The sequence below is a fragment of the Phyllostomus hastatus genome, unplaced genomic scaffold, assembly GCF_019186645.2.
Source record: "Phyllostomus hastatus isolate PE091 unplaced genomic scaffold, TTU_PhHast_1.1 phas_contig_159, whole genome shotgun sequence".
NCBI classification, from domain to species: Eukaryota; Metazoa; Chordata; class Mammalia; order Chiroptera; family Phyllostomidae; genus Phyllostomus; species Phyllostomus hastatus.
In genome coordinates, this window is record NW_025333640.1 from 1,032,218 (window position 1) to 1,051,264 (window position 19,047).

The following is a 19,047-nucleotide window of genomic DNA, read 5'->3' on the forward strand; positions in this document are numbered from 1 at the left end:
GTACAAAGTTGTTATGATAGCAATCTGCTCTTCCAAGTTTTTGTCTGGACTTATTGACAATCCAGTTACTGATTTTCCGGTGCTGTTCTTCAACACAAAGTACCAGCCACACCACCTAATGAATACTTGACTGTCACTTAAATGCGAAGTGGAGGGGAAAAAACCCACACAAAAAAATCCAAAACTGATTTTTGATTTAAATAACTGCACAAGGCTCTCCAAATTGCAGGCAGGAGTCCTAATGTCCAAGAGACAAATGGCTTACAAGATCTTGAAAAAGATGGAGGGGTGTGTCTAAATCCGATCTAAATATGTTTGTTTGTAAATGCTTTTTAAATTTTTAACAGATTTTATTTACTTATTTTTAGAAAGAGGGGAAGGAAGGGATAAAGAGAGGGAGAGAAACATCAATCAGTTGTCTCTCACAGCCCCCCAACTGGGGCACTGGTCTGCAACCCAGGCACGTGCCCTGACTGGGAATTGAACAGGCAACCTTTTGGTTCTCAGGCCAGCACTCAATCCACTGAGCCACACCAGCCAGAGCTATTTTTTAATTTTTAATTGATTTTAGAGACAGAGGAAGGGGGAGAGAAAGGCACAGACAGAAGCATGGTTGTGAGATAGGACGGGAGAGAAGGAAGCATCATGTGAGAAACATCCATCACTTGTCTCCAGTACACACACCCATGGTGGTGGGGATGGAACCCTCAAACTAGGTATGTGCCCTCACCAGTGATGGAACCCGTAACCTTTTGGTGTACAGGACAGGACAAAGTTCCAACCAACTGAAGCCACTATTCCAGAGCACCTAAATATAGTTTTCAAGTTGCTGTGGAATTACAGGATCATAGGTAAACTCAAAATTGTTTTCTGGAGGGTTTAGCATTATAAATTTCGGGTTAAAATGAGACCCCCCCCCCAATTATTTTAATGCAGCTCGACTTCAAATTAGCACCAACTAGCATCACGCCAGACTATGATTGTCCTCAGTTTACTTCTGTGCAAACTGAACTTGGGGTGTGTGTGTGTGTGTGTGTGTGTGTGTGTGTGTGTTGGGGTGGGGGGCAGGGGCAATTGACCAGGCTTGCTGCAGTGCAGATTAAGGACAGGAAAATTAACCTGCAGTTTCAAAGCTCATTCCATCACACAGCTGCACGAGAACAGGAAATAAAAGCGTCCCTAGGGCTCGCTTCCCAGACGTGGAATCCGCTACCTCAGCTCCAGCCTGCGTAGGTTCGGATAGGGAGGCTCCGGGAACGAGGCAGCGGCCTCTGAGGTCCACAGTGCGCACGCGTAGTTCGCCCGTTCCGCCCCCGCCCCCCTCCACGTGCGGCGCACACCTCGAGCTCCCTCCGCAGGGTTTGCCTCGCGCCTCCCTCCCTCCCTCCCCCCGCCCCTCCGGTCCAGGGATCCCATTGGCTAAGGACTTCGTTCCCCCAAGAGCCGCCCTGTCGGTCCGCGCCAGGCCGGAAGACCGGTCCCACAAGCGGTCTTCAGCGCTGTTGATTGGTCCAGGCTGCTGTCAGTCTGAGCGGCGGGCCTAAGTCGGCGGCGGGGGCCTGGGGTCCGAGAGCGACCCGGGCTGGCTGTGGTTTCCGGTTCCGCGGCGCTGGCGGGCGGGCGGGCAGCCGGGAACGGCGGCGGCGGCGCCTGACAGACAATGAGGGCAGCGGGGAGGAGCTGAGCGGCGGCAGCGGCGGCGGCGAGCGACGCGGGGCCCGGGGGCGGGGCTGGGCGGCAGCCATGGACAATCAGGTGAGGAGCGGCCGCGCCGCCGCAGCGCAGCCCGCGTCGTCCGCCCGGCCCCCTCCCTCCCTCCGCCCCGCCGCCCGGCCCTCCTGGGTCCCGGTCTCCCCGCCCCCGCTTGGCGCCCGCCAGTCCCGCTTTGTGCGCGCCCGCCGCTTCCCCGGCCTTTATGTGGGGCAGGGGAACCCCTCCCCCATCCGCGACCCGGGCCTGGCTGGAGCGCCTGGGACCCTGCTGGGGATCCCGGGCGGGCCCAGCCCAGAGCCCCAGGGATGCCCCTTGTGACCCTAGTCCGGCCAAAAATCCTTTGGGACGCTCCTTGGGAACCCTGCCCGGAGCTCCTTTTGGCGGCCCAGAACCCTTTGGGGCGCCTTTTAGGATCCTACTCCGATCTAGAGCCCTTTGGGACATTCCCTGGGACCCCATCCCAGCTCAGAGTCCTCACAGGCACCCCTGCGAATTCCTCAGATTCAGCCTGTACCACCCCCCCCCCTCCTTTGGATCCAGGGGTGGTCTGTGTCTTTTTCCTCTCTGGACTCTAGGCCCTGAGTCCCCAACCTACTGCCTCTTTTCTATCTAAACCATGGCTGGGGTTTGAGTCTCTCCAGAATCCCAGGGACCTTGGTTTGCAGTCCTCCTTCCTTGAACCCTAAGTCTTCTTACCTCTCCCCTTCATTTAGGCCTGAGCCCTCCCTTCCCTCTGGTCCTGCCTCTGCTTCAGCCTGAGTGTGTTTCCCCTCTAACTCTGGCCAGGTCCTGGATCTCTTCCTTCCCACAAGGACCCAGGCCTGTGTTGAGGTTCTCTCCATTTTGAACCTGGGGTTGCTTCCTCAGTCGCCTTTGACTTAAGTCTCCTGCCTCAGTTCCCTCTGGTTTCAGGTCCTGGTCACTCTCCCTGAGACCCCCCAGTGCCTTTGGGGCTGTCTCTTACCCTCAGACCCTCTTAGTCCAGGCTCAGGGGCAGTTTTCTGTTCTGAACTGGAGCCCCCATGCTCTTCAGTCACCAGATGCCTCACTCCCTTCAGATGGGGCCTCCTTTGACTGTGGGACCCTGGTTTATGCTCCCCTCTCCCCAAATCTGATCTGTCTCACCAGTCTGGTTCTTCCAACTTCAGCTGACTCCTTTCACTGACCTGCAGTCTCCCCAGACCCCCAGTGCCTCTCTCCTTTCAGGGTGCTGCACTTTATTCCACTGTTCCCCAGCCCTATGCTGTGACTTTCAGCCAGGAGCCTCTCCTTTCAGCACATCTGAGCGCCTCCACCTAGAGCCTTGCTCCAAATCCTGGTGGTTCCCTGACCTCAGTAAACTCTCCCCATGGCCCCTCTCCCTACTGGATATAGAGCCCATCCTGTCAGTTCCGGTAAACCCGAGACCTTTTTGGCCCCTGGTCCCCCTTTCGCCAGCTCTGCGCTTACTTTTCTCCAGTACCCAGTCCCCTTCCCCTCCTCAAGCCCAAGGCCACTGTGGCCCCCATCATAGGATCATTTATTTCTTCATTCTTCCCTGCTGTCCCCGACTTCAAGGGGCACAAGGCCAAGGAAGGTGGTGTAGGGCTGTGGGGGTGGCAGCTGAAATCTCTGCATTAGTGAGGGCAGGTTGGGGCGTCCCTAGGTGCTGGCGCCACTGAGGCGGCTCTGTCTGGTAAGGTGCTGTGTCTCTGAGGTTTTAGGGGTGTAGGCAGGAGACCTCTCCCTTGCCCATCCTCTCTGCCTGTGGTGGCACAGGATCATTGAGGCTTGTGTTTGTGGCTCCCTCTCACCATGATTTCCCTTGTGGCTTTGGTGTTACTACCTTTCTCTTCAGTGGGAAGGAAGAGTTTATGGCAGTTTAATTGTGGAGTTCTACAGAGTGGTGTGAATTCATTTCCCTTGAAGGGACAGCTTTTTGCCTCCAATTCATATTGAATCAAAAAACAAAACAAAATACACCTTCAGTGTCCACTTTCAACAAAGCCCACCTCTGGGAAGGGCTTGTTGGGCACCACGTAAGCGTAGAATATCACTCCATCTCTCAGCCCACCTGCTGGTCCTTCGGGAAGATATTTTAGGTCCAAGTGTGTCTACTCCCCCTGGGCGGTTGTCATTTATGTAAGTAGAATTGTGAGAATAGGTGCCATTCTTGGTCTGTGACAGGGTGGACTGGTGAACACATTTGAAATCCTATAGCCACCAGTGCCTGCTGCTCTTTAAGTATAAACAAACCAAAATGAGAAAGGCAGAACCTCGGTCACACCAGCCACATTTGAAGAGCCCAGTAACTACTACTGCTGACCTGTCATCCTCTTCATTGGGCAGCATGGAGATATGGCAGAAAGGTCCTTTGGACAGTGCTGGTCTAGAGCCTTGCAGAAGTATTGGCAAGTGAAACTAGTCCCAAAGGAAAGTATGTGTCACCCCATAGACTCAGTCTCTATCCTGGCTGTGTTTTCATGCAAATTTGGGAGAGTACCTAAGTAGGCAAGTTGGTGGTCAGTGTTCTAGAATGACTTCTGATGACTGGGAAAAAGTCTTTGAAACCAGCAGAATCTCCCCCAAAATCTTTCCTTTTCTCCCCCAGAATGCCCCAAACTTGTAAGTGCCTCAGTCTCATGGGAACAACAGGACTTTCCTCTAGGGGCCTGCCAGCTTTAGGAGTCTGCTTCTCTTTACTTTCTTGTGTTCTCTAGAACTTTCAGCCCAGTTAAGAAAGATAGGTCTGCATTTTGCTCTGGTCTCCCAACTTCTTGGCATCAAAATCTTTCCCCATGGGTAGGAAAGTTTGGCTCCCTCTGTCTTGACCCTGTGTCTGTACTTAACACATCCAGTGTCTGTGGGATTTGTATGTTTTAGGGAGAAGAGAGTCATGTACTTTTGCAGGGTCAGAGGCAGGTCTTGCTCATTAGGCATGTGATTTATGTCCAAGGATGGTGGGGAAGGAATGGACATAGTTAAAGGCTGAGCAGATGCTGGGAGGACAGGGAGGGGCCACCTGTCTGGGGACATGGGTTGCCTGGGGAGCTAGAAGTGTCAGTGTCTGGGTAGTTCTGTTCTTCAAAGGGCCAGGATGTCCTCCCTTCACAGAAGCACTGGGACTGGCACCTGAGGTTGGTGGGCAACCCATAGAATCATACAGTTGAATTGATGCTGATTCCTCAAAAGGTTCTCCTGAGTTTGAATTTGAGAACAACTTGTGACCATACTCTGTTGTTCTGGAAGGGGAGGTTTGTTTCTAATGGCACTGGCCCATTTTACAGATGTGAAAAAGCCCAGGAAGGCCCCGAGAGGAGGCAAGGCCTGGTGGCATTCTTAGGTAGGTCTGCTCTTTCCCGGAGACCTTGCGGAGAGATGCTTGGAATTGTTCAAAGCATTGATGTGAGGGTGACCGGATTCTCCGCCATCCAGCTCTGAAACTATCACTTGGAAAGTCGGCACGCCAGGTTTTTGTCCTGAAGTTACGGTAGTATGTTGTAAAGTACTTGAGGGCAGGGACCCAAGTCTTGTTCCCCTTTATGTTCATGTAATGCAGTTTTGCACAAACTCTGTCAACTGTTGGTTAAATAAAAATAAGTATCTGCCCCTTGTAACCTGCCCACCTGGCCTGGCCACAGTTGCCTTTTTCAGGGTTGTGCAGCGTGCTGTCCACACACCTGCGGACTTCTCGTGCATACATAATATATATCCCGTCCCAGGCCTTCCTGGCAGACTGGTGAGGGTCTTTCTTCTTAGGAACCTGGAAACTAAGGATTGTAGGTGTATTTGCATACCCACATGGCCTGCACACTTATTCCTGGAGTTTCCAGAGAGCATTCATTGAGCTCCTTCTCATCCCTTTGTTATTAGCCTTGTGCTCTGGGTGAAAGGGACTAGGCTGGACAGAGCCACAAGAGGGGTGCAAGTGCTGGCTGCCAGCCCCTGTGTGCCAGCAGTTAGAAGGCTAGGGCCTCATGTAGTTTGCTTCTGTCCCCATCTCTGGGCGGGCTGCCCTCCTTGAGAGGGTTTTCACTGAGGGGCACCCTTCATTTCCTGTCTTATATTCTCATTCAGTAGCTGCTGCTCCTGGGAGCCCCACACTGGGTCTAGAGAGAGAGTGCTATGAAGAATATTTTATTGGTCCTGTGTTGCCATTGCTTTGCAGGACCAGTACTTTTCCCCATTTCTGTATGTGTGGACCATGTTGCCAGCAATCTGCTGGGTGCAGTTGGACTTGACAAAATCAATCCTAGCTGATGAGGGAAAATGCTCTTGGGTACTTTCACCCCCTGAGAGGGGACAGAATTGTCACATCTGAGGGAATTAGATGCAGTAGCCAGACTCCAGGCATAATTATGCCACTTGGTAAAGTGTGAATTCCCAGAGGAAAGAGCATCTGTTGCAGAGAATTCCCACCAGAATATTAGTAGAAATCTTACAGATAAACTTGTTAAAGACCTGCCTTCTGGGGCCCAGGCTGAGGGCAGGATTCATGGGGTACAGTGGGCCTGGAGAGAGGACAGTGCCCAACTGAAGCCCTCTGCCCAAAGTGAACTGTTCCCAGATGGCCCTCAGAGCCCTCGTGCTGCTCCCTCCCAACCCCCAGGTCTTTGGGATGATGTCCTAGAAGTAAAATAGTTAACCCTTTTTAAGACAGGCATGGAATATTCCCTTTTGTTGAGAGAGTGGGTGGCAAAGTGATGCCCAAGATGTTGGGACATGGCAGTAACCAAGGCTCGGTCCCAGAGCCACTTCAGCCACCTACTCTGAAGGTCTCACAAAGGGCCTCTCTGCAGCCAAACAGTGAGATTTTTCATTCTGAGGCAGGCTAACCTAACCAACATTTACTAACCCCTTTAGGCAGGCATCCTTCCTAGAGAAAGCTGATTTGCTTCAATTCTTTGGTTCTAATGGACAGGGAAGGAGTCCAGGTGGAGTAAGGAAGGAGAGGGAGTGCATGGAACTCTCAGAGGTAGCATTGGCTTAGCCATGCTAATAAATTACCATGACAAGTCAGAGTAGTTGGCCAGGGCTCAGCTTGCTCGCCTCCAGCTCCATGTAGCTTAAATGTCTTATCGAATCAGTGAGTTCTACTTTAGTAGCCCAGAATCTGTGTAACTCCACTATCTTTATTTTTTAGAAGATTTCAGCATTTGGGAGAGTGATCCTCTCCTGAATGCACCATCCTATGCAGTCATTGGCACCTTGAACCTGGGGGTGTGGAGGCTGAGTTGGCGCCAGCCCCCAGGGCACAGATGCCACCCAGCAAGCTTTGGGTATGGCCTGCCAGCTGAAGAGATTGACCCACTGTTGCTTCAGAACCTTCCTGTTTGTTTGCTTTGGCCTGTGGAGTGTATTTTTGGTGCTTCCATTATCTCCTCACCGAGGGAACCGTGGTCCCTGTTCTATCACAGTAACTGCTTTGCCGCTCATGTGCCCTGGGTACGAACCCCACATAATCAGAAATGCTGGGAAGGCAGCGGGTTGGTGAATAACAGAATCTGAGGAGATATCTCGTTACACAGGAGTTAACTCCAAAGAACAAAAAGTCGTTTGCCAGTGTGTATTAGTTTTCCATCTGTGAGCCTCCCAGCAATGCAGGAATTGTCTTCCGACTTTTCATTGTGAACCAGGTTGGAGAGAAAGGCTGAGTTCCTTACCCACAGGGATGTGTATATGGTGATTACAGCCTTTCCAGATAATGTAAATACTGCTTGGGTTTGTTTATGTTGAACGTCGTCCATATGCAGCAATCTGCAGACAGATGCTTGTGGTTGATTTGAGCATTATGTGTTTATCCAGACTTTTAGTCCCTTGTCTCTAGCTTTTGGTGGGGTATCTGCATTTGACTATCTCCAGTACCCCCTCCACCATCCCAGCAACTTCCTGGCGCTACCTGTGTCTCAGAGTTATTTGAGCCCCCTCACCTCTTCTCCTTCATTTACACTGAGGTCCTGTGAGTTCTCCCATTTCAGGCATGAGTTAACCTCCTTTTCCAGCCACGCCCTCTGGTTGCCTTCATGTGGACTTGGTTGTCCTTTTCTGCCTTCAACACAGGTTGCCCAGGACCTTTTACTCACATACTGTGCCCTCACGTCCATTACCTACACATACTTGGCTGTCATTTCTGTTGTGTTGAGTGTAAATGCTCCATCCCCCTGCCCTCCCTCTCTCCAGTGGACCAGGTCCCAGCAAGTCCTTGCTCTTTTCCCAAGGAGCCCCACAGGGACTGTTGTGTGCCAGGGGAACTCCTGCCCTGTTTTTACAGGTGCTCGCTAAGTACCCAGAGCCTCTGCTGGCTCTTCCATATATGCATCAGGACCATCTTGTCCCTGTCACTGTCCTTACTGTCTCTTCCTTTTGGAAAGCACCACTTATAACTCACTGGTCTAGGCAGGTCCTCTAGTTTGATCCATTAAGTATAGTTGATGCTTCACATACCAGGGTTCCAAGATAGAGGTTAAAAGGATAAGTGAGATAGCAGTGGGCAGCCCAGGAACAAAGATGAAGTGGGCACCCCCATGGAGATGCTCGTATACACATAGCAATTGGAAAGGGCTTTGGGGAAAGTAGCCCTGAAGCTGTGGGTTAAGGGACAGCAGGGAAATGAGTAGGGTGCCTAGGCTGTGGGCTACAAGGAGCAGAGGCAGATAGGAGTGGATGTTCTCTGTGTGTGTTGGGATGCTGGTGTCTGACTAAGCTGGAAAGGAGTTGGTGGACATTTCTGTATTTCCTCAGTGCTGAGCCTTTGGGGCATACCAGAGACTTAGAAACAGCTGTGTGTGTGTGTGTGTGTGTGTGTGCGCGCACACACACACACACCTAGAATCTTGCAGTTCTTATACATGGACTGCAAGATACACTGATCTCTGAAGGGTTAAAAAGAGAAAAATTATGAGCATCTCAGATTTGAGGAGACACAGGTGGAAGACGGGCGGTGTGCTGAGGCGTTTGAACTTTATTCTGAGGGTGTGGTGAGCTGAGGAAAGCTGTGAAACAGCCAGAGATAGGATCTGTCTGCCCTCCTTTCACTGCAGTGACTGAGCAGCAAGAGGAGGGTGAAGAGGGAGGGAGGACGGTGGTGGTGGGAACCCCATGGGTTGCTGAATTGCAGAGAGGAGGCACATACAGAGGGACTGTGGCCATAGGGACACACGTCATCAGTGGGATGGGTGAGAAAGGGGGTGGAAAGTGAAAAGTGGGAGATTTCTGGTCAGGACCTAGGAGGGTGATTCTGTCAAGGGAGAGCTGGGAAGCCCGTCACAGGGGAGCTTTGTTTGGGGAAGTGTGGCATCCATGCCACCCATGACTTGCTCCTGGTTATCTCAGCACTTAGGAACAAGTATCCACTCAGCCTCTGCTTTCTTTGTATCATTCCTGCATTTGATACTTGGTGTTGAGCTGTATCTACGGGGAGGCTGGGGAGGCTCTTACAAGGAGATAACTGTTTACAGTAGGTTCCCTGGTGGTGATTTGACTCCCCCTCCCCCGCCAAGATGTTGCCAGTGCTTCGAAGTTTTGTGGCTTTGTGTCCAGTGGAGTGGAACTTGCATGACCTGCCTTATGTTTCAGCGCAGAGCGTCAGACACCAGCTTAACGAAGGGAGTCTGCTACCGGGGCTGCAGGTGGCTTCAAGCTTGCCCTTCCGTGCTCACCATTCTGCTTTTAAAACTGAGCCTCCATTTGTGCAGATGACTCAGATGACTCCGCTGATCTCTGTTCTCCAGGAGGCATTCTGTTGAACGAGGGAGAATAAAAATGCTTTAATCAAGGAGCGTGAGAGGCTTGACTAGGGGGGCAAGCTGGCAGAATGGCTACAGGAGCAGGCCCTTGGGTGATGCACACCTGGGCCATTGTCTGGGCCCCCTGCCCCCTACCAGCTGGTCCCCCTCGTGCATGCTGCTTGGCAGTGCAGTCTTGGAGCCTTGGTTCCTCATCTATAGAAGGAGGTAATCGCACCACTTTGGGTTGCACCACTATGTTTTGGGAGACCTTGGTGGGGATGCCACCTCCAGATAAGGAGCCACCTCCAAGGAGCTGACATTAGACTAGAGTGAACAAACCATTAGCAAGATGAGTTCTGGTAGTGAAAAATGCTAAGGCATGATGTGACCAAGAGTGACAGGGGTGGTGGTGGGGATTTCATATTAGGTGGTCAGGGAAGGCTTCCCTGAGGGGCTGACAGTCCAGCTGAGACTTCAGTGATAGGAAAGAGCCTTCCATGGGAAGGCCTAGGGGCAGAGCACCAGAGGCAGAGGGCCCTGAGGCAGGAATGGAGAGGTTGAGGGGGTGGGTGGAGAGGAGCCGTGGAGCCCAGCCTGGGCTTGCTGGGGAGAGAAGATGAGTAAAGCAGGCACATGATACCTGGTTCTCAAGGACAGTTAGCAGTCTCCTGCTCTGGGCTTTGCATTGACCCTGTGCCCGCTTCTTTCTCCCACCAGTGTACTGTCCAGGTCAAGTTAGAGCTGGGACACCGGGCCCAGCTGCGCAAAAAGCCCACCACGGAGGGGTTCACACATGATTGGATGGTGTTTGTCCGCGGCCCCGAGCAATGTGAAATCCAGCACTTCGTGGAGAAGGTGGTCTTCCGGCTGCATGACAGCTTCCCCAAGCCCAAGCGTGGTGAGTGGCCCCTGCTCCCCCCTACCTTACCCCCTCCCGGTGGGCTGGTGCTCACACTGAGGTTCTGGCTTGCAGCCCTTGGCATGCCAAGGAGAAGTTGCCCGGCCAGCACTCTGCCCTTTGACCCTGTAAAGGTTCCCCTCCCTCCCTTCTGCTTCTCTTTTAGCTGTCGAGTTCATAGTGGGGAAACCCAAAGGAGTTAATGACTGTGTCTTGGGTCATTATTTAGAGTCAAGCTCTGAGAAGCCTCCAGAGAAAGCATAGTCAGTGGCCAGCAGGTGGAAAAGGTCGATTTATGTCCACTTGATAAGTAATCAGAAAACTGCTTATTGGGCCTACGTTTGACGAGATGCCATCTTAAGAATTCATGGTATTTAGGTAAAAAAGCATTAAAGGTGCTCATTTCACGATGTCTTGTTTCTTATGCCTTCTTTTTCTGTGTCACCTGTCAGACTAATACCTGATGAGCACAAATGCTTCGTTCACATTTTCCACAAAGATTCTGCTTTCCAGGGACCTGGCAGTCTGATGGGGCAGAGAAAGGGGATTCACCCAGTTTGTGGGGGTCAGAGAACACTTCCTGGGGAATTTGATGGGGAATTTGGGAACATAGTTGGTGGCTGTGTTGTGAGCTCTGTGGGGGCTGCGTCTGCCTTTCTCACCACTGAGTCCTCGTGTGAAGCCTGGTATGTCACAGGGGTCCAATAAATATTTCTTGAATAGATGTGTTGATAAAGACACAAAGGACTTTTTGCTAGCAAAGTGCTTCAGGGTGGGGGAGCCACTGCTGTGTTGCTGACCACTCTGTCTGCAGTGCAGGGCTTGGGGGCCCAGGGCTGAGCTGGGAGCCAGTGTGGACAGCCTCAGACAGAAGCAGGAGAACATCCTGGGACCAACTGGGGGCCCAGGCCCAGGCCTGGGCTAGCAAGTGGCTGACGGACGACCTAGAGGGGAGATGACTTAGTTACAGAAGCAGAAACTTCTGCTTCTCAAGGGAAGGCAACTTGAGATTTGTAGTGGCATGGTAGCCATTTCTTTTTCTTCTGGTTTCTTCCATCAGCTTTCAGATGTTCCTTTTTCTCATTTCTTCTCTCCTGAGTCTTCTATCCTCCTTCCTCTCTGAGCCTCTTGGAGGAGAGCAGACATGTTACAGACAACACTAGATGTCTGTAAAACAGTAGATGTCTCAATGATAATAATAGCAGCAGCAGTAGTAGTAGTTCTACTACTACTAGCAGTTCTACTGCTACCCTATTTTATGGATGTGGAAGCAGGCTCAAGGAGGGGCCCAGCAAGCTGCCTGGGGGTCTGGTAGTACTGCCTGTTTCTGTCGGTACCTGGCCACGCCCTTTCACTTGGGAGTCTTCTGTGGCTGCTGTTACACTCTAATAGCAGAGTAGAAACTGGTTGCCTGTTTCTCGTGAGCTGGTCCCGCCTTTTTCCCCTAGCAGCTTCCACTTCAGCTCTTTTACCCTCTCCCTTACCTGTTCTGTACCTTTGTCTCCCAGTGGACCCAGGATGATAATTTCCATTCACCTTTAAACTGTTTATCTCATCTTCATCCCCACAGGGTCAGTAGGCAAGCAGCCTCTAGACGTGATATTAATAGCAGTCTGCGTTTGTCCAGCACTCGCTAGTCTGTGTGCTGTGCGCATGACAGCTCTGCAACTGGTACGTCCCAAAATTCCTGCCAGGCAGATGTGGAAACTGAGGTTCAGAGAGGCCCGGCAACCCACTTATGGTCACATGGACATGGCTAAATCTCTGACCTCCAAGTTCCAAGAAAATGGATGATGAGTGAGGCCCACTTTTTTAAAGTGTCATATCATGGGCAGAGTTTAAATTAGTAGTTGAATGGTGCTTATTGCCAAGTCTGCACAAAATGTGTGAAATAGTAAATGCCTGACTAGTTGTTCATTGTATCAAACAAAACTCTATTGGATTATACCCTTGCCAGTTGTCAATGAAAAATGGGTCAGGTTAAAGAATAAGTGAGTTTCTTACAGGACTCTAGGCTCTGAAATTATTGGTCATGTTCTTTAATAGTATCTTTAAAATCAAATAGATACAACAAACCCAGTAGAAACATGCCAGGTGGGAAGTTTCCAATTCCTGTGTCATCACTGGTCACGCTGCCCCATGGGCAGTCTTTCTAGTCCTTTCTCCATGTTCTTCCTGAACACCGTAAGTAGTGGGAGTGAATTGGCTTGCTTCTTGATTTTCAAATTTAAAAAATATTAACTTATCAGCATGAAAGGCTAGACTTTATACTAAACTCCTAACTCTTCTTAGCCATCTTCTGCTCTAAATGTTTCATATATAGTTAAGTGATTCATTTTGCAGTGGTTGTCTTTGTGACTTTGAATAATGAGCAAACCTGCTTACCTTTCAAATCTCCCACAAACACTCCCTCTCACCTTTTTTAGGAAGTTCTCTGGCGGATAGGTCTAAACTACAGTTTCTTTGCTCAACACACCTAAACAGCACATGCTTCTAGGTTTTTTTCTGTTTTATTTTTCTCTTTAGCACCATCTGAACATATTTATGTTACTTGTTCATCTGATCCGTGTCTTGCCATAGTGTGCTGCTCTCTCCTTGGTGCTGGGAGGACGCAGTGGGTGCTGTCAGCTTTTGTCACATCTTCTGACTTTTGGCTTAGGAAGAGGACCGAGCATCCCCCCCGCCATTCCTTGAGTGTTTCCTTGCGCACCCTGTCCTTGACGTTGTTAAAGTTGTTGACTAAAACCAAGACTTTTGCTCCTGGGTCAGAAATTGACTGAAAGTTGGAAACTAGTAAGCAGTAATGACTTCATAGACTGCTCATTGTTGTGCCGGTCAGGATGCCAGGTCAGGATGCCAGGATTTCGTTCATGTTCTCTGTGAACTTTGAGCCACTCAAAGGAGAAAACTCAAGGTCATGTCAAGGTCAGATGGGTTCCTTTTTTATCATTCTTGGTTCAAATTCAGCCCCGTTTACTTTGCTTCATGCTTGGGCCCTGACTTTGTGAATACCCCTTTGTTTCTTCCTTTTCTTCCATTGTATTGTCTTCATTATACCTTCACTTTTTTCCATCCTCAATCATTTCACTTAATTGATGGATTCACCCCCTCCCCCCTGGACACTTCGTTTTAGTTCTGTCTTCCTTCCTCTTATCTGGACTGGCTCCTCTCAAGGCCATCTCTTCAGCCCCACCCCTGGGATGTTCCTTTGCTGTTTTCCTGGGGGATTTATTTGTTACTCTATGTTTTGGTTTATTTTATTTTCTTGTTTTCCTGGAGTAATTTTTTAAGTAATGTCCCAAGAGATTAATTAATTAGGAAATTTCCCAAGAAAAGTGTGTGAGAAATGACCTCTTTGACTCCTAGTATATTTGAAAGTGCCATTATTCTGTTCTCACACTGAAGTGATAGTTTGGTTGAGTATACTCTTCCTCTTTGAGAATTACTATTGGAATTACTAAATAATTACTATTATTTAGAGCTTTGAAAGTATTTGCTTCATGGTCTTCAGAAAAGTCTGATGCATTTGGGTTGTTTTTGGTAGATGACCTGTTTTTTTCTCTAGAAACATTTAAGATCTTTTTTAGGATACTGTTTCTGGGTTGTTGTGTGTTGTTGTTTTTTTTTAATTATTGAGGGAGAGCAAGATCGATTTGTTGTTCCACTTATTTGTGCATTCATTGGTTGATTCTTGTGTGTGCCCTGACCAGGGCTCAAACAGCATCCTTGGCCCATCGAGACAGTGCTCTAACCACCTGAGCTTCCCAGCTTTGGGGTCTTAGGGATCTTTCCATTGTGGTATCTTTCATTTAGTTCCAGAAAGTTTTCATCTACTTCTTTGACAGTTTCTTTCCATTTATTTATTTGTTTGTTACTTAACTTCTCTATCAGATAAATCTTTTATCTGTTAAATGGAAACAATTGTATCTGCCTCAAGGTTGTTGTAAGGGTTAAATGAATTAATATGAATCCAGTGCTGAGAATAGTGCCTGACACGTAGTAGTTGCTTTATAAATATTAGCTGCTGTTAACATTTGTTTAATCTGCTTCATTGTTTCTTCATGTCTCATTTTTTTTAAGATTTTATTTATTTATTTTTAGAGAGGGAAGGGAGGGAGGGAGAGAGAGAGAGAGAGAAACATCAATGTGCAGTTGCTGGGGGTCATGGCCTGCAACCCAGGCATGTACCCTGACTGGGAATCAAACCTGCGACACTTTGGTTCGCAGCCCGCGCTGAATCCACTGAGCTGCGCCAGCTAGGTCATGTCTCCTTTTTTTAAATGTCTTTTTGCTCTACTCTTTGGACTGAATTAAAAAATTGTAAGTACTACATTTGTACTAAGAGCCCTGTCTTATTCTCCTCTTTTCTTTTTTAAAATTATCTTATTTTTATTTGGGGGCATATCTTGGACCTAAGGATAGTGACTCTAGTTTCTTTCTTGTTTTTGTTTTTTTCTTTTCCCAGCTTTTCTTTTGGTTTTTAAATTATTCCCGTCTCCTTGGGCTCCTGCAGGTGGGAACTCTTATTGAGCACTGTTTCGGGCAGGATGGGTTCTGCTGCCCAGCAGGCTTCTGTTTGGGGAGATGGGACTTCCAATTTCCTAAATGAGGAGGGCTTTACTCTGGGTCCAGTTTTCATACCATAGGCTTTAGCTTCCCCCAGACGGTTCTCTTCTCCTGAGACATGAAATCACCCAGATGTCCTCAGAGGGAAGCTTGAAACTGCTTAAGCCTGGGGTGGCAGTAGGTAGTGGGATGAACCCCAAGGCTACCATTCAAGTACCGTCGGTTTGGCTTTTTTTATAATAGCTGCTTGACTAAGATAAAAGTCATATGTGATAAAATTTACCCTTTTAATGTGTACAATTCAGTGCTTTTAATGTATTCATAAAGTTGTGCAACCATCATCACTCTCTCATTCCAGAACATTTTTATCACCCCACAAATAAACGAGCTTCTTGCCCACCACTAGCCGTCACTCCCTCTCTTCCTTTCTTCCAGCTTCTTTCCTGCCTGCTCTGGACTCTGTAGGTGCCACACCCCTAGCATTTCGAGCTCTTGCTTGCCTGCCCTACAGTGTACCATGGCATGTTCTGGGCTGAAGCTTCCGTTTCCTGTTTTCTTGCCCAGCAAGCTCTCATTCAGTTTTTGCCTTTCAGAAATTTCTCTATGGCTCATATCACCTTCCTCCCCTCTTCACTCTCCTGGTTTTATTTCCTATCATATTTTCTTCACTTTGGTTTCCCTGGGCATCTGCTTAGTGTCTTTCTTCTTCATCTCTGAAAGGATAGGCATTTTTTAGCCTCGGAATGCCTGTCATGTGACAGGCCTTTGAAGAAGGGAGATTGAGAGACACAAAGCAGGATCTCTTCCTTCAGAGGGTTTTTAGTCTGGGAGGGACACGGAGATCAAGTGTGACATGTACTCTGGGAAAGATAACTGCCCTCAGCAGAAGTAAGTGACCTGGAAGTCAGACCAAGGGAAGCCACGTCTGACCTTGTTAGGAAATGGGTCCTGACTCGGGTCTTGATGGTGGATGGGAGTTAGATTGGGGGTGGGTGAGGAGAGCAAGGTCAGGAGGGTGGAGTTGGGAGCAGATCTTCAGGCCCTTCCTTTGCCTCTGCCCATATATGTCCCTCTGCTGTGGGGGTTTGTGCAGTGAAGACAGGCCACCCTTCCTGTGTGCTCCACTTCCACTTTCCATCCTGGATTCAGATTAATTTAACAAGTATTTGGGTGCCTGCCAGGTGCCCAGCTCCGTGCTGGACTTGGGCATAGAAGGCAGGGCTACAGGGTATTCACAGTTGGTGGGCTTGGGCAGAGCACTATGCAGGCAGCTCATGCAGCTGGAGAGACCCCACTTGCTCCCTCAGTCTGCTCCAACAGGGTCCAGAGGTTCAGAGAGAGGCAAGTCACGACTTGGCGCTCCAGTCCAGGTCACTTCCTGCTCCTGGTCCATCTCCTTACTTCGATGGCGAACCTGAGGGAGGTATGGCATGTGGCCCTTTTAACATATTTGACAGATTCTTTTTGAATGTTTTTGAAAGATGTGGCCCTGGTCCAGGCCCTGGAGATGTGACAGCAAGTGAGACGGAGCTGATATAGAGATTGAGAAAGATGACCACAGTAAGCTTGGAAGTCCTGTGGTTGAGTGACACAGGGTGCTGGAGGCTTGTGGGGGGGAACCATGACCTGGAAATGGGGATTGGGACTCAAAACTGGGGTCCTGGAGGAGAAGTGATTTGTGATCTGAGAGGTTCAGTGGAGCTGGATCTTAGAACCTCGGGTCAGGCTGGCAAGAGATGGAGCTGTAGGTGATAAAGCCCCCTGCAGGCCACCTGGAGGGGCTCAGAGTTGGTCCTGAGGGCCGTGGGGAGCCATCAGGGGACAGTCCTGTTGGCAGTTCAGAGTAATCATCCTGCTGCCCATGCAGATGATGTTTAGGAGTAAGCCCGAGGCAGGACGGCTAGTGAGGCACGCAGGAGGCACAGGGTGCTAGGCAGTGGGGTGCATTCCAGTGCAGTTTGGAGATAGACCTGATAGTGCTTGGCAATAGGTGGCCTGAGGGAGAGGGAAGAGTCTGGGAACCCTCAGTCCTTGGGGGTGTGGTAGAGAGCCTGGTTTCTGAGCTGTGGGATGCTGGGGGAGGTACAGGTTATGAGGGGATGAGTTAGATGGTTTGGGGCAGGCTGTATCTGAGGTGCCCATCCAGCATTCACAGAGGATTTCCAAGGAGCAGAATGGGACTGGCTAGAATAGAGACTCAGGGCCTAGGTCACCCACTACAGCTCCCATCCCTGGGGCCAGAAGGGATTCCCCAAGCCTGAGCCACAGCCCCTCGTTTTTCCCCTGAGGTCTGCAGACTGGGGTCCATACAAAGCTGTCTGGCCAGCCCTGCTCTGGAGGGCCACTGATGGCTCAAAGCCACCCTGCCTGCCAGTTTTCTTTGGTTAAATGAGACATATGAGGTATTTGAGATACAGGATATTAGATGGGATATTTAAGAGCTGAAAAGATGTTTTTTAAAGAGAAGTCTTACAGTATTTTAAATTAAAAGAGTCATGTTTTACTATATTCCATGTATTGTTTTTCAGCAGTTTCTGGCCAATTTAAGAATTATCTGACCAATATAGATATATGTACATAAATATTTTAACAATTGGCAGGGTTTTTCCTGGCTCCCAAATAATGGTAGCCTCTGGAGATGGAGGGGTGGAGGACAGGGGTGATTTGATCTGCACTGTTCTGATTTTTTTCTTAAAAGTGGGAGAACAATATTTTCACATTTCTTGTGTAATGACAGTATAGGTGTCAAAACATTAACAGTGTACTCCGGAGGGCGAGATTGCTTATGCTTTGCTGTTCTTAGTTTCAACTGTTTTTAACAAAATTTCTGGGGTTAATGAGTCTATTCATGTCACTCAGACATTGGGAACACTTTTGGTAGGTGCTAAAATGGACCCAGGCGAGAGTCCCAGCTGAGACCAGGCCATCTCCATCTCCTGGTGTCAGTTTACGTGTGTGAGTGAGCAGTTGAAGGAGGTGGATGCTGTAACCTGGACTGCCCTGCCCAGGAGACCAGGGGCCCACTGGGTTTCCGCATTTGACCCATTGCACACTCACTGCCCTGAGTTGGTTGAACTTGTGAGACCTGTGGCCAGCACTGGCTGCTCTGCATTAGCTAGCTTCATGGCCTTTCCCACTCTCCCACCATTGTGTGTTGGGGTCACCTTTCTCCTGCTCTGTTCCTTTGATTCCCTGTGACCCCTTTGGTGTGGAATTGGTTATGGGGTTCAGCACTCACAGGGAGAGCTGAAAAGCCATGCTCCTGCAAGGCCAGTGAGCCCGAGAGGAGGTGCAGAGGGTGGAGGGCCTACTGCTGCTGGTGCCTGGGCCTTTGATTGGGCAGGCAGCTGACAGATGCATTTTCCCTTTCTTTTTAGTGTGTAAGGAGCCCCCGTACAAAGTGGAGGAGTCGGGTTACGCTGGCTTCATCATGCCCATCGAGGTGTACTTCAAAAACAAGGTAGGATCCCAGAAGTGGCAAAAGGAGGGATGCACAGTTTACAAAAGAGGAAGTAGAATCACTAACACATGGGTGACGGATCACTGGTAGCAGAGATGCCCATGCTAGAGCACTAGTGGGCAAAGGGTTGCATTCACCTCTCCCATGGAAGATGGGGGCTGGAAAATGGGCACGCTGAAGGCAGGTGGGTGTGGCCTCTCCAGGGATCACCTGAAAGTGTGTGCAGTCCAAGTCTGTGAGGACATGCCATGACAGGGCTAGAATCTGTGGATGGTCCAAAAGGGTTAGTCACTGGCCTGTGACTAGGGGCACAGATCTGGAAATTTCCTAAGTGTCCAACAGTAGGCGATGGACTAGATAAAGTTATGGCGCACCTCCTGAATGTGCTCTTTGATGAGCTGGGGTGGGGGAGGGGAGTTTTTGTTATTGTTGAATGAAAAAGCAAGTTATGTGTATATTATAGAAAAAAGGAGTTACTGTATACATTAAATCTGTTCATGGGTAATCTGAGTGGAAGGATTATAAGGTGTTTTTGTTTTATTTTCCTCCAAGTACATTCTCTGAACATTTACAGTGAACATACAGGGTCCAGCAGAAGTAACGCCATTGAGTGTGGTTGGTAGGGTACCTGGATGTCTTGAACAAGGTGGACAGCAATTTGAACAGTTCACCTAAAATGTCATGTGGTGTGCTTGAGTGTGATA

General features: G+C 49.4%; 1 protein-coding gene across 4 annotated transcripts in view; it reads left to right on the forward strand.

Annotated features, from left to right (window-relative positions):
* Window positions 1–1,527: 1,527 nt before the first annotated feature.
* MLLT1 (MLLT1 super elongation complex subunit) overlaps window positions 1,528–19,047 on the forward strand; it is a 68,948-nt gene continuing 51,428 nt past the window's right edge. For 3 of the 4 annotated variants that reach the window (XM_045831210.1, XM_045831213.1, XM_045831212.1), the window contains exons 1-3: window positions 1,528–1,755; window positions 10,137–10,317; window positions 18,261–18,343. In XM_045831210.1, the coding sequence (XP_045687166.1) occupies window positions 1,744–1,755; window positions 10,137–10,317; window positions 18,261–18,343 (276 nt within the window). In that variant the 5' untranslated portion in view covers window positions 1,528–1,743. Of the gene's footprint in view, window positions 1,756–10,136; window positions 10,318–18,260; window positions 18,344–19,047 lie in introns of those variants that run through there. The other variant, XM_045831214.1, reaches the window with a different exon arrangement.